Source organism: Falco rusticolus, chromosome 3, assembly GCF_015220075.1.
Source record: "Falco rusticolus isolate bFalRus1 chromosome 3, bFalRus1.pri, whole genome shotgun sequence".
Lineage (NCBI taxonomy): Eukaryota > Metazoa > Chordata > Aves > Falconiformes > Falconidae > Falco > Falco rusticolus.
This window is the reverse complement of record NC_051189.1, coordinates 57,933,743-57,947,351: the sequence shown is the minus strand read 5'-3', so window position 1 is coordinate 57,947,351 and position 13,609 is coordinate 57,933,743. Positions and strand designations below refer to the sequence as shown.

The 13,609-nt window shown below is 42.3% G+C and overlaps 1 protein-coding gene across 3 annotated transcripts in view; it reads left to right on the top strand.

Annotated features, from left to right (window-relative positions):
- Positions 1-13,609, top strand: part of DLGAP1 (DLG associated protein 1) — a 432,610-nt gene that overhangs the window by 401,514 nt on the left and 17,487 nt on the right. For all 3 annotated transcript variants that reach the window (XM_037381359.1, XM_037381360.1, XM_037381361.1), the window contains 2 exons: positions 1,639-1,730; positions 11,894-12,312. In XM_037381359.1, coding sequence (XP_037237256.1) covers positions 1,639-1,730; positions 11,894-12,312 — 511 coding nt within the window. The remainder of the gene's footprint in view (positions 1-1,638; positions 1,731-11,893; positions 12,313-13,609) is intronic.

Sequence of the window (13,609 nt, the reverse complement as noted above, 5' to 3'; positions counted from 1 at the left end):
CTTGCCAGGGCAGCTTTTGTGTACAAACCTATGAAGATGCCTAAAGCTGGGATTACACAAAGCAAAACCTTCAGCAGTGATACAGCCCTACAGGATTCCTACCCGTGCGCTGTGCTAACCTCCCAGTTGTGCCCCATCAATGAGATTTTTAGAGTCAGACAGGCTTCACAGATAAAAGAAAACTAATTTGCTAGTTCGCTGTCTGGTCCATTTTGCAGCATCACTGCACAAACAGTTGTGCTGGTACAGCTGAAGAGGTAGTGTGGGAGTGGAAATACTGTAAAATAGCTGTTGCTGCCAGAAATTACTTCTCTTAGAAACAACTGCCCAAAAATAGGTAGGTAAACTGTCAGCCCTCTGACTGGCAGTATGGGAATCAGTCTCTCTCCATTGACTGTAAAGGGAGCCTAGTTTAGGCTTAGACTGAACTCAGACCAGGTATACACCTTAATTATAGTTTGGCCCATCTCTGTAGAGAAGGGCAAGTTACATTAGCCAGAGGCATATTCTCGGTTTGCTTCTGCCTCTAACAAATAAACCTAATGTGCACTTGTGATAAACCTCTGTGCATGTCCTCTGCACCCCTCAGTCACTCTTAAGACACCTCAAGCCTTTGCTGTGAATCTATTTAGCAAACAAGCTAAGTAAAGCAAAGAAAAACTCACATCAAAAGGTTGCTTCTCTCTGTCAGTTATGGGACTTAAGATGTAGTTATGTCCCCAAAAGCTTCAGTATCAGGTGAGTACCTCACTTCACTGAACAGCTCTGTAACTCCCATCCCTCCTGGAGCACTTTTCCTGCATAGGCTGTTCAACTAGCTCTCAACAACAAGCTTATTTACTGGTGCAACAGATGCTAACTACAGACGGAGATTTTGTATACCCTGGATCAGAGTGGATCTACAGGTCACTTCGTTACACTGTTGTGGTCCAAAAATTCTGTGTGATGGAAATTTTTTTTCATGTATGCCAAAGAATATCATAAAAGAATTGGGAATTAACAACTACATTGATTTGATGTAGAAGTCTGTGATTTTGCTCAGAGACACACGTGTGGTTAAATTTTAACTTTTTACTATTGGTATAAATCTCCTCACAGAGATGGAGAGGTGGTATAAAGGTCCTGCATGTGCTCCTGGGGACCACCTGTTTGCATGATGAAGCAGCAAAGAAAATGCACACAAGACCTGCATCTGCTTTCTTTAAATCTTATCTGTACAGTGCTCTGATTCCAGACACTAACATTTAAACAAAATAAACACATAATTTTGACATGAGTTCACATATACATGCACATACACCCTAACAGGTGAAATCAAACAAACGGTGGAGCACACTAAGTGAAGTTACAACTGCTTACAGATTTGCTCTGGCAAATATGAGCATCCAGCCTCCATAAAATACTGGATAAAATCCATCTGCATTCTTACCAGAAATGCTTTATATATTAACAAGAATCATGAATATTCACTAATAACATCAGAAATGTCCACACCACAGATAGACTGACTAGATGAAGATACTTATGGTACAAACTGTATGTACAGACACTTAGTAGTTATCATGCATAGAAATTGTAAGTAGCTGGGTGATATCTCTGCTAAAATACATTCTAAGTAACTGGTTAATTTTTTCTAAGGTTGATGGTGCTGAAGAATCCACCAAATCAGGTGAAAACAAAGCAACCAGTAAGTTCCAGTCCATAGGAGTTCAAGTGGAGGAGGAAAAGTGGTGAGTAAAAGTTAATGCTGTTTTCCTAAAGTAAATAATTATGCTGCAACTAATTTTTAAGAGCCCTAGTTCCTGCACGCATGACCATATAAACCTGCTTCCTGGATGAACTGTTAGATCACCCAACTGAAAATCTGACTCTTATAAATACTGTAGCTGTTACTTCTCAGAGGGGATTTTTCAGCACTGGTGGGAGAACTAGAAGTGTGCCACATATTTTGAAGGTCAATATACTTTTAACAAACGCTTTTCCACCAAAAAATCTTCCTAAACAGTGAAGGGTGATGCAGCTGGGGTATTAGTCTCCAGATGGCTGCAGCAACATAGAGTTGATGGGGAAGTTTACCTTGGTTTTCAGCAGAATAATACCGGCCACGTGGAGCAGTGCAGTGACGGAGACAAACTGATTGCTTTTGTTCAGGTATCTTACCCAGACATCTCTGCATTACAACTGCTCCCTTGCAAAAATTGTTGAGATTAGAGAGGAAGCCTGCAAAACTAGTTTCTCTCCAATCTGCAGTGTAACCTGATTCAGTAAACAAATATGCTCCAATAAAAATGAAAAAAAAAAAAAAAGTTGTCTTTAAGAACTATGTTTCTTTTTGATTACAAATTGCAGTTATGCTGCAGGGTAGCATAACTGTGCATAGCACTTTCCAGACACATAAAGTTTCTGAGTGCTTGACCACAACTGCAGATTCTTAATTCCTGCCCAAAACTGGACTCAGCGACTGAAGAAAAGCTGGACTCTCCCCTCGCCTCTGAGCATGCAGGCCTGCCCAGTGCTGTGTTGGCTGCAAGCACCCACCCAACTCTTTGTTCATTTTTTGCAAGATGCTTGGGCACTGCATAACTTTTGGATCCTGGAGCCGCTTTGTTGATAACTCATTCACTGTACGGTATGTAGGAGCAGCCTCAGGGCAGTATCGCTTGTCGGTGAGGGAAGAGCCGCCCTTGCTATCTCTCCAGAGAAAACCTGGGTGCAGCAAATCTGAGCTGACAAAATCAGGGCCCTCTGCCCTCCTCTGGCCCACTGATTGCAGTAGTGAGTAAAGGAGATGACCATTTTCACACTGTATTTTTCCTACGCCTCCCAAAAATACTCAAAAATAACATGTTATCTATATAATTTTCAATTCAACAAAATCTCCCCATAAAGTAGCAGAGTATTTTCCTGTGGTTTTAAAAGGCTAAAGTGATTTCAGCAAAAAGAAATGTGATTTTGCAATGATCTGCTAGGCTGTTACCAAGTTCCTCATTAACCTGCTAAAACATCTCTTGCTGGCAGACATTTCTTTATGTGTTAGACCTTAGCCCCATTTACCCACAACTCTTCCAGCACTAGATAAATGACCACATTAAAATAGATGCTGAAGGACCATTTCCCTTCAGCCTAAGCACAAAGGAAATAACTACCCTAAAAGCCCAACCCTCCCCTCAAAAAAAACAAAAAAACCCAAAAAAAACCCAGAAAAACAAAACAAAAAAACAAACAAAAACCCACAGAAAAAAAAAAAAAAAAACAAAGAAAGAAATAAATGGTTGTTTGTAAATACCTTACTTCCAAAGTCCTCTTTCTGTTGCACTTTTTATTGCTCCAGAGAGAAAGGTAAGATTTGCCAGTGGGGTTCTGCCCTGAGAAAGCAGTATTTCTGCATTGCCCACTGACAGCTGTGTTTGGGAGTTTCCTTGCTGACAAAGTTGAGGTTGCTGCTGTTTGGAGCAGAGGGGCAAGCAGCAATCTATCATGGACTTTCAGAAGTGGACTGGCTGATAAAGGACAGCCCCTAATCCTTAGAAAATGAGTGTGCTCAAGACACAAAGAGCTTATCATCGTAGTTTGGCACTCATATTCCTTCCTTTTTTTTTTTTTTAAACACAGTAGAGCACAATGTATTGACTATCTGTTACAGGAATAGAATTGTAAATACAGTGCATTCTTCCCTGCTCCTGCACCATAACATCTGCAGAGACTAAGAAAAGCCCTTTTGACTTGAATCTTTGTCAAATGAATGTTTTTCAGGCTTCAGAAATATTAAAGAAGTATAAAATAAGAAAAGAAAAATGACACAGCAAAGAGAAAAAATACAGTAAAGTGATCATTTCCTTGCCAGTCTATTCAGTGCAGTTACAACACTAGAAAGTTCTTTGCTTAATGCACCAAAAGCCTATCATACAAAATTGTTTCACTCCCCTTCTTTGCTTCCTGTTCTTTCCTCCCCCCTTCCCTCATCTCATGACTGTTGTTCTCACACTAAGGCATCTTACCTCCTCATGTCCTTTTAAATATTTCTGCTTCTGTGCTTGGACCAAGTAAGCAAAAGATTTTGCCTCATTTCTTGATCCAAGTAGCTCAATGCCAGACCATCTTCCTCTATCTCTTCCATCTTCCATCTCAACTCAGACCTTTCATTAGCCCTTCACTCCCTCTAACCTGGGCTTCCTGCCAAGACAAATGACTCTGACTCCCCCTCCTCCCTTGTACTGCTCAAAGGATAAATGTGCCTACCACTACCTGACTGTATCACAACTGGATCCATCACTGTTATTCTTATCCTCAGTTCTTTATGCTGCCTGCTCTCCATAATCCTTTTTGTACCCATTCCCTAAGTGCAGCTCTACAGTTTCTAGAATTTACAGTACCTCTGTCCAGTCCTCATGGAAAAAAAATAGTATGCATTTCTTTCAACCTCACAATCTTCCTGCTGTAACTCTCTTATCTCTCACATGATCGCCCCCGTGATGCCAACAAACCCCAAGTCAAAATGTTCCTCCCCTTTCCTCGCACATAACCCACTCCTTCCAAGGCAATTTTGAAATGTGTATCTAATGAAGCTGATCTGTGCAGACTCAGGGCACTTCCTTTTCTGTCCATTTCTGATTGTCCCTTATCTCTACCTGCAACTTCCTGGCTGCAAAGGACCAACTTCCATTCCTCTCTTACAGAAGATAATTGAGTCCTTGGAAGTCAATCAGTCCTACTCAACCAGAATAGAAGTCATCATGTATTGTGCCAGGTCACTTAGCACACATCCTTATTGAACAAGGGGCTGTCAGTCCCATGGCTCTGTAATCACTTTTAATGTCTCTTGCATTTTACCTTGCCTGCCCCAAGATCTCCTCCCCTTACACCCTCACCCCACAATTGTCTCGCTCATTGCTCTAGCCATACCATCAGCTGGTAATTGTACTTGGTTTGCCATCACAAGAATTTATGAATGCTAAAACAATGGTAGTTTCTGAAGAACACTGCCGTGGGAGGTTAAGACCATAGACAAATGGTCCTTCTCCATTTCCTCTGGTTTCTGTGATGCCAGGGAAGGTGCTCCCACCTCTTGGTGTGGTATAAAGTGTGGTTTACCACACCATACCTCTTGGTGTGGTATAAAGTGAAATGATTTGAAATGGTAGTGGGGTAACATAAAACAAAATATAAAAATAACTCTGGCTTTTGTTACTATATAAAGCCATATTTTTCTCTTTTTTTCATTTAGGTTTTTGGGTTTGGTCACTTACTGTCCTGACAAAAAATACTCAGGTTTAAGGGTCTTCCCTGCACAGCAGACCAGTCCTTTGCTCTAACTCAAACTTCTCAACATTCCAGTCTTTTGGACAAGACATTCAAATCTGTATTTTGGCTAAGCTGAGCTGGGACTGATATTTCCTTGCCTTTTGAAGGCAGCATTTTCTGGCTGACTGTGCTCTCCACAGTGGAAACCATTCCACTGAGGAATTCTGAAGGTGGTAGATGTCCCATCCTTGGAAACATTCAGGGTCAGGCTGGACAGGGCTCTGAGCAACCTGTTCTAGCAGATGTCCCTGCTCATTGCAGAGGGGTTGGACTAGATGACCTTTAAAGGTCCCTTCCAACCCAAACCATTCCATGATTCCACAACTCTAACGCGGCTGCAAGTGACCGAGCTGGTATGCAGAAGAGTGGCTGTCTCAAAGGCAAGGCTTAAAAATGTTTCCTGTTTAAAGCTAAGGGCCCTGACCTGGTCTTGTGTGTTAGGTCTCAACAAAGCGTTGCCTCTTCTGTTCCAGCCGTTCCTCCCAGTGCTGCCCAGAAAGCATCACAAGGCAAAGGTCAGAACAGATTCATATGAGGATGAGAGACCTCAGGAATGCTTTGGTCCTCTGTGTCCTGCAGACTCTGGTGGTGAGAGACTAGCCAGCACAGGGTGTGTATTCGCCGAGGATTGTCTCTGCAGCACGACATCCTCCCTGCGCTGCTGTGCTACTTGCACACTGGCGTGGGCAGAGTACACACCCCATGAATATCTGGGGTACAGCAGGGCAGTGGAGGACAGGGAGGAAAAGCCCAAGTTCATGGGGCCTGATGGGCTTCATCCCAGCATACTGAGGAAGCTAGCAGATACTATGGCAGGACCCCTCTTGATCATCTACTAAAGGTCCTCGAGTCTAGGAAAGTCTCTGCTGCCTGGAAGCTAGCTAATGTTATTCCAGTTTACAAGAGCATGAGAAAAGGCCCAGGAACCTACAGACCTGTTGGTCTAACCTCAGTTCCTGGAAAAATTGTGGAGAAGATTATCCTGGGTACTACTGAAAGGCATTTAAAGGACAAGCAATCATCAGGCACAGTCAACGTGAATTCACAGAGGGAAAGTCCTGTCTAACTGATACCCTTCTCTGACAAGGTCACCCATCTTGTGGATGAAGAGCAGGCAGTGGATGTAGTTTTTCTGGATTTTAGTAAGGCTTTCAATACTGTCCTTCACAGTATCCTTCTGCACAAGTTGTCCAGCTGTGAAATGAGTGGGTCTGCAGTGTGCTGGGCGACGAACTGGCTGACAGGCTGAGCTCAAAGGGTTGTGGTGAATGGGGCTACATCTGGCTGGCAACCCATCACCAGTGGAGCTCCTCAGGGTTCAGTTCTAGGGCCAGTTCTGTTCAATATCTTTATCAACGATCTGGATGCAGGAGCTGAATGCACCATTAGCAAGTTTGCTGACAATACCAAACTGGGAGGTGCTGCTGACTCTCTTGAGGGGCAAGAGGCCTTGCAGAGGGATCTGGATAGATGGGAGCATTGGGCAATGATTAATGGGATGAAGTCTAGCAACAAATCCAAATGCTGGGTTCTGCACCCAGGATGGAGTAACACGGGGCACCAGTATAAACTGGGGGAGGAGTGGCTGGAGAGCAGCCCCGCAGAAAGGGCTCTGGGGGTGCTGGTCGGCACCAGGCTGCTGTGAGTCACAGGGTGCCCGGGCAGCCCAGGGGGCAAACTGCGTCCTGGGGGGCATCAAACAGCACAACCAGCCGGTCACAAGAGGTGATCATCCTGCTGTGTTCAGCACTGGTACAGCCTCGCCTCGAGTACGGCGTGCGGTTCTGGGCCCCACAATTTCAGAAGGATGTGAAGGTCCCTGAATGTGTCCAGAGGAGGGCAACAGAGCTGGCGCAAGGGCTGGAAGGCATGTCCTGTGGGGAGCGGCTGAGGACTTTGGGCTTGTCTAGCTTGGAGAAGAGGAGGCTGAGGGGTGACCTCATGGCTCTCTACAGCTTCCTGAGGTGGGGAAGTGGAGAGGGAGGTGCTGAGCTCTTCTCCCTGGGATCCAGTGACAGGATGCGTGGGAGTGGTTCAAAGCTGCACCAGGGAATGTTCAGACTGGACATTAGGAAGTATTTCTTTACTGATAGAGTGGTCATACACTGGAACAGGCTTCCTGGAGAGGTGGTCGATGCCCCAAATCTGTCAGTGTTTAAGAGGCATTTGGACAATGCCCTTAACAACAGGCTTTCATTTGTTCAGCCTGGTCAGGCAGTTGAACTAGACAATCATTACAAGTACCTTCCCACTAAAACAGTCTATTCTAATATTGCCATGAAGGATTACAGTTGCCTTGCTAAGACTCTTGGTGATGAAAAAAGACTATGTGAATGAGAGAAGAGGGAGGGATAGAGAAAAGCACACAAGACCGTGTAGCTTGAAGATGTATGGCTGAAGATCCTGCTATTAGAAGATGTGGTACATACCTGGTAACTCCTGCAGTTTGTTTTGTTCTGCTGACAGTCACTGCAACCTTAGCAGAGAAGTCCATAACCGAGAAAGAGTAGAGCCAACAGGTAAAGTGAGACAGGCTGAATTTAATCTAAGTGCCTGTGAGACTCACTGTGCATCAGTTGATTTGAAACCTAGCTCTTTTCTGGGGTTTGGGGTTTCTGAGGGGAAAGAAAGAAGTTATCTGACTTCAAATGCAAACATGTTTTTCAAAAGAAAGCAAAAGACTTCGAAGCTAACAAGTGACCCTGTTGTTGCTGTTCAAAACACATCATGCTGTTGTTCTCCATACTGGTTTATCCAGTCTGAGGTTTCATGGCTTTCTGCACCTTAGGCCAGATACCTGCTGCAGTTCTCTGAAGCTGTAATTATTACACCTTGTGCCTGCAGGGCACAAATGAGTACAAAAGGTCCAAGACTGAAAACAGAGGAAGAAGCAAATCTCTGTTTTTAACGATTACTAGCAATTTATGAAAACGTGGCAGTTTTAGGTAGACCTGTGAATGTTTTGTACATGTAGAAATAGTGAAAACTTAGGCATTAGCTTCAGCAGCAGTCCTGCAGTATAGAGTTTTAACAGAGCAAAACAAAAAAAGACGCATGTGGGACACAAATGGTGTTTTGTAAGAGTAAAACATCCTGGAAGTGAGTGAGGAAGGTATGTCAGAGACTAAAATTACCATCTATTAGGCATTTTACATAGATGTGCTGGAGGCAGGCAGATAGTGGGTGCCTTCCTGCATTTCATTCAACATACATTTCCTTGAGAGTATTTTTTAATTTTCAACTGATGCTATATTCTATTGCCAAGCTGTTTTTCTTTTGAAGACATATAGGTTACACTATCTGGTGCCAAGAATCTGTCGAGCAAGCCTGTAGCATACTATATAGATAAAACAAAGGGGGAGAAAAAAGTAGGTTATTCTATTTCATTTGTTGAGCAGAGTGGTTTTGGTGGTACTACCTCATACTGAAACCAGTAAGAGTACACTCCTGAAAGCTTTGAAATGTAGTGCCTCCAGCAATACATCCTTTTGGCAAGTAGACCCTGATGTTTTTACATTTGGGATCTGGTGTACACTGAAAAGCCAGGGTGTTAACTGAAAATACAAATGGTCACCTGGAACAGAAGGATATCAGAGTCTAGGGCACTGGGGAAAGCAGAAGGCAGCTGTAACATGGAGGTAGGGGCATGGAGAAGAACGAGCCTGGATTAAGGCATTTGCTTTTCTCTCCAGGTGGAGGTGTGGAAGAGTACAATGCATACTAATGCCTTGGCTCTCAATGGACCCTGACTAAATGACTGAAAAGAAATCCTGTGTGAGCATGTGTCTGTGTGGGCACACATGTTTTTGTGTCTGTGTGTTTGTGTATATGCATGCACACACTTCAGTGCAGATAAGGGATTTATCAGGTTGGTGGCCAATTTAAAGCAATTTAAAAAAAGAACTAGGGTAGATTGGACCAAAAGATTTTCATTGTAATGTCAGTCTAAAGCTAAAATCTTTCTAACCACTGATAGCAGTCTAACAGCTTTTCTCTGCCAGGGGCCAGTAGCAGACACTTAGGAAAATTATAAAGGAGTGTGTGTAAAGGAAAAGTATAAAGGGTGTATATAAAGCACTACCTCTCCCAGTAGACATTCCCAGTTTAGCAGTCTGTTGTTCAGGGACTTCCTAAGCCAGATATGACATCTGTGCAATAGCTCTTCCTGGACCTATCTCCTGTGAATTTGATCAGGTTCTCTTTGAACCTATTTTTACCTTTGGTTTTCCCAGGATCCTGTGGCAATTTAATTACACATTGTGTGAAGAAATACTTCCTTTCACTAGATGTAAATCTTTAGACCTCTCAGCCTTGCAACTGGCTGCCTTCCTCCCCACAGTTCTTGCACTCTGAGAAATGGTGAAACATCACCCAGTGAGGACTTCACAGGTCTCCTATGCCCCTCCTCAGCCATCTGTTTTCTAAACCAAGAAATGTCTTTCCTCCTATGGAAGTCAATGATCCTTGTCCTCCCTTTTGAATTTTTTCTGATGTATCAGACTGTAGCAAAATGCTTTGCTCTGCTTGTCAAAGAATAAATACTACTGAGCTGAAGAGTTCTGCTCTCTCCATATTTTTCAGTTTGTTGGTGCGTATCATGCAAAACTACAGTGGCATAACTGTGACTTCTGCATCATTTAACAACACCTGTTTCAAAAGAACTGCAAGTGGCTGACACTACATTAACACATTTTTACCCTAAGCCATTATAAAAAAATATGTACACAATATATTATTGAAGTTTTCCAGAGACTAGTGTGGCTGAGAAGTTAATTTGAGCTTTCTTCTACAGAGGAAATGGCGCTTTTTTTTTTTTTTTTCAATTGGAGAACCCTTCTCAACTCCTGTTTTGCTTTTGCTCTACTCCTCTCAAAGCCTCAGATCAACAGCCACTAATTTCCTCTATCAACAGGACCTGGTACAGCCCTCCTTAAAGTCTGCTGCACTCCTCCTGAGGTACCTAGATGCATCAGGTATACTGGACATGAAATTCTCCCTCGGCATCCTTCCATTTGCTACCTCCCCAACTGCAGGCTAAATACACTTGACAAAGTTTTGCTGTCAGTTACACTTGTCTAATCAGCTGTTGCTTCAGTGGAAGGTCAAATATAAATGAAAGGGAGAGAAATAGTGCCCAAAATCCAGATCCACTATCTCCTCAGCATTTTCATTGCTGCTTGAGCTCAAACTAAAGATAGAACCAGTAAGGGCAAAACAGCCAAAATATCACAGGGAAATGGGTCCTAGCAATGGTTTCAAGTGTAAAGTGAGTTTATGAACAAATTAGCAGTGAACTACCAGCTGCATGAGTGCACAGGCATCCTGGATTAGTAAGAAGAAGAGATGAGAATCTGTCCCTATTCAGTTTAAAACTATGTTAATTCCGAAGCCTAAATATTACTAATTTAGGTAACGTCTACATTAATTACTTTATGGTTCTACCTTCTTTATCATCATGGAGCAAGACAGGTGTTTGCTTTGCTTGTTTTCCGGTGTTCCTCAGTGCATCAGTTTCTAGAGTTACCCTGACTCTGTAACTATTTGCCTGCAGATTTTCCACTCATTCCCTACACAACTTATTGCTTGTCATATCTGCTCTCACTACCACCCCCTGCAACAGCATTAGGTGTCTCTTACTCCTTATACTTCCCTCTGCTCCTTCTCCAGCAGCCTTTTCACCTCGGATGCCTTGGACTGCAGAATTTGGAGTGCTGTTTATTTAAAGAAAACCCACTCAAACCCAAAGCCCCAAACTTCCTTTCTCCCCTGTTTTCACTTTTACCCCCAGGGTTTGCTCTCTGCCCTCAGAGGCTCCAACACAAGGAAACTATGCAATGCAAGAGGAAGCTACCTACAGGGTAGCAGCCATCACGGTGAGGGTAACATAGACAACAACTGAGAGTTCTAGCTTTGGTGAAAAAGAGAAGACCATTTTGAAACTGAAGGTTGAATGTGAAAAACAAAATGTCTGAACACTGGGAATGAGCACTAAAATTGTGAGAGAGAGCAGTGGTATTAGCAGGCACATAATTATAAAGAGTAATTATGAAGAAGCAATACAAAATACTTATCTGGGTTGAAAATACTTACCTTCTTTATAAATGGAATGTATAACATTACATAGATAGTGGACTCATTAATATTACTATCTTCTTAATCTCATGTGTATGATTTTTAAATGTGGCTGATGAGTTTAGGTGTGTAATTGCAGGGGGGTGACGTTCAAAAACTGAAAGATAAGCCACTTAAAATTGAGCCCATTTAACATTTCATTAATTGGTAACCTAAAATCCTGAGCTATTGACACTATTAGCTGTCTCTTGGCCTAGCCTCTGGCTTTGTTAAACCACACAACAGTTAGAGGTACTTGCCTCAATAAACAGTAAGCTTGCATGGAAAAAAGAGAGATTTTTGTTTTTTAGCTTGCAATGAGAAAAGAAATTTATGCTGATCGTTTCAGCATATGCAAAAAGCACATGAGTGTAGACTGAGAACCATGACTGCCAGTCTTAGAAAGACTGGCAGAATCTTAGTAAGTCCTTTCTTACCTAGAAAAAGCTTTCTAAACATTTTATGTTTGTGTTCTCCAAAGCTTTCGCAGGTTTACACGTTCTAATAGCGTAACAACAGCCGTGCAAGCAGACCTGGATTTCCATGAGAATTTTGAAATAATCGACCCTCAAGAGGACAATACGTGTTCTGGACAAATATCACGACAATTTTCCCGAGATGCAAGCACCTCTACTGTTAGCATACAAGGGTCAGGAAACCATTACCACGCATGTGCAGTGGATGATGACTTTGATACTGATTTTGATCCATCAATTTTACCTCCTCCTGACCCCTGGATTGACTCTATCACTGAAGATCCTCTGGAAGCTGTTCAAAGGTCAGTGTGCCCACGAGATGGCCACTGGTTTCTGAAGCTACTTCAGGCAGAAAGGGATCGTATGGAGGGCTGGTGCCAACAAATGGAGAGAGAAGAACGGGAAAACAACTTACCTGAGGACAGTAAGTAACTGCATACAATAATATTGCAACTACAAAGAAGTATTTAATATAGGTCAAATTTACTCCAGTGAGTTCTGTATCATAACCTTTCTTATTTAGCTAATGAAGCTATGGTTGTGATTCTCAAAAGGACTGTATATATGTATATAATAATCCTTATTAAAGTTGACAGAGAATGCAAATGCTCAGCACTTTTGAAACTCCAGAGGTATTAGCTTTTGGGATTGCATAGTTCAATGGATAATTAGGAGAGTGTGGTTAGGGATCTTGTAGTATTAATGTTTCTTAACTCTTCCATTTGAAATCACTTCTCATAACCTTAGAACATAATTAAACAGATTCTAGTTGCTTTTCATTAAATTCATATTTTAGTTGCCCTTTTAGATGGTGATTGGCATCAGAGTATTCAGGCACTTCTTCCAACTGAGACTTCAGTTGTGTTTCCAAGTTGTTCTCCCTCTCTTCCCCTCTCCAGCCTCCCTTCATCTTCCTTGCAGTTCTCATTCCTCTTTGATCTTCCCAGTAAAACAAGTTTTCCATATTCTGTGATAAAAAACACATACATGCAAACTCCACCTCAGTTGTCACTGCTGCCAGAAGTATTACCCCACCTGTAAGGCAAGGGGAATGTCTAGTAAGCCTTCATTAGTAAGAAGGGCTGGGTAGCTCACATCTCATTCATTCACTCTAATTAGGGAAGAATTGCTGAGCATGTGACTCCCTGTCAAGAATTTTTTCTACTAGTAAAAATGGAAGTTTTTTCCACTTACTTCCATTACAAGGAGCAGTACTATTGATAGCTGTCAACTTTTGGACATAGGTAAGCCTGTAAAGTTAAGAGCACGCCCCTTGTCAATTAAGCTTTTTCAAATTCTAGCAGGGAGTTTCTAGAAAACGCTAAGGAGCAGCTGCATATAGGGAGTTCAACATTGTAGCATTGAGGCACACCTAAGTATATTTTCCTGGATGTACAAATAACCCTTTTCCAACCCCCAAATTAGCGCCTACCAAAGCAAGGACTACTACTTCAGCTCTAGGTTTGCTTCTTTCAAATTTCTAACCCTTCCTTTCAAGAAGGAAGGTGCTAGAATTCCTTTGAGATGTGTAGATTTTGATTTATGGAAAGAAAGGACTTAACACTGGCAAAAAAAAATAAAATTAATTCTTAGAAGTGCATAAGCTGTTTCTGCTGGAACTTTCCATTCAACCCAATGGGAGAAATACCCATAGAGAAGTTTGATCTAGATAGTTAAAGTTAGACACTATTGTAAGCAACTGCAAAGTGACTTCTAATGGA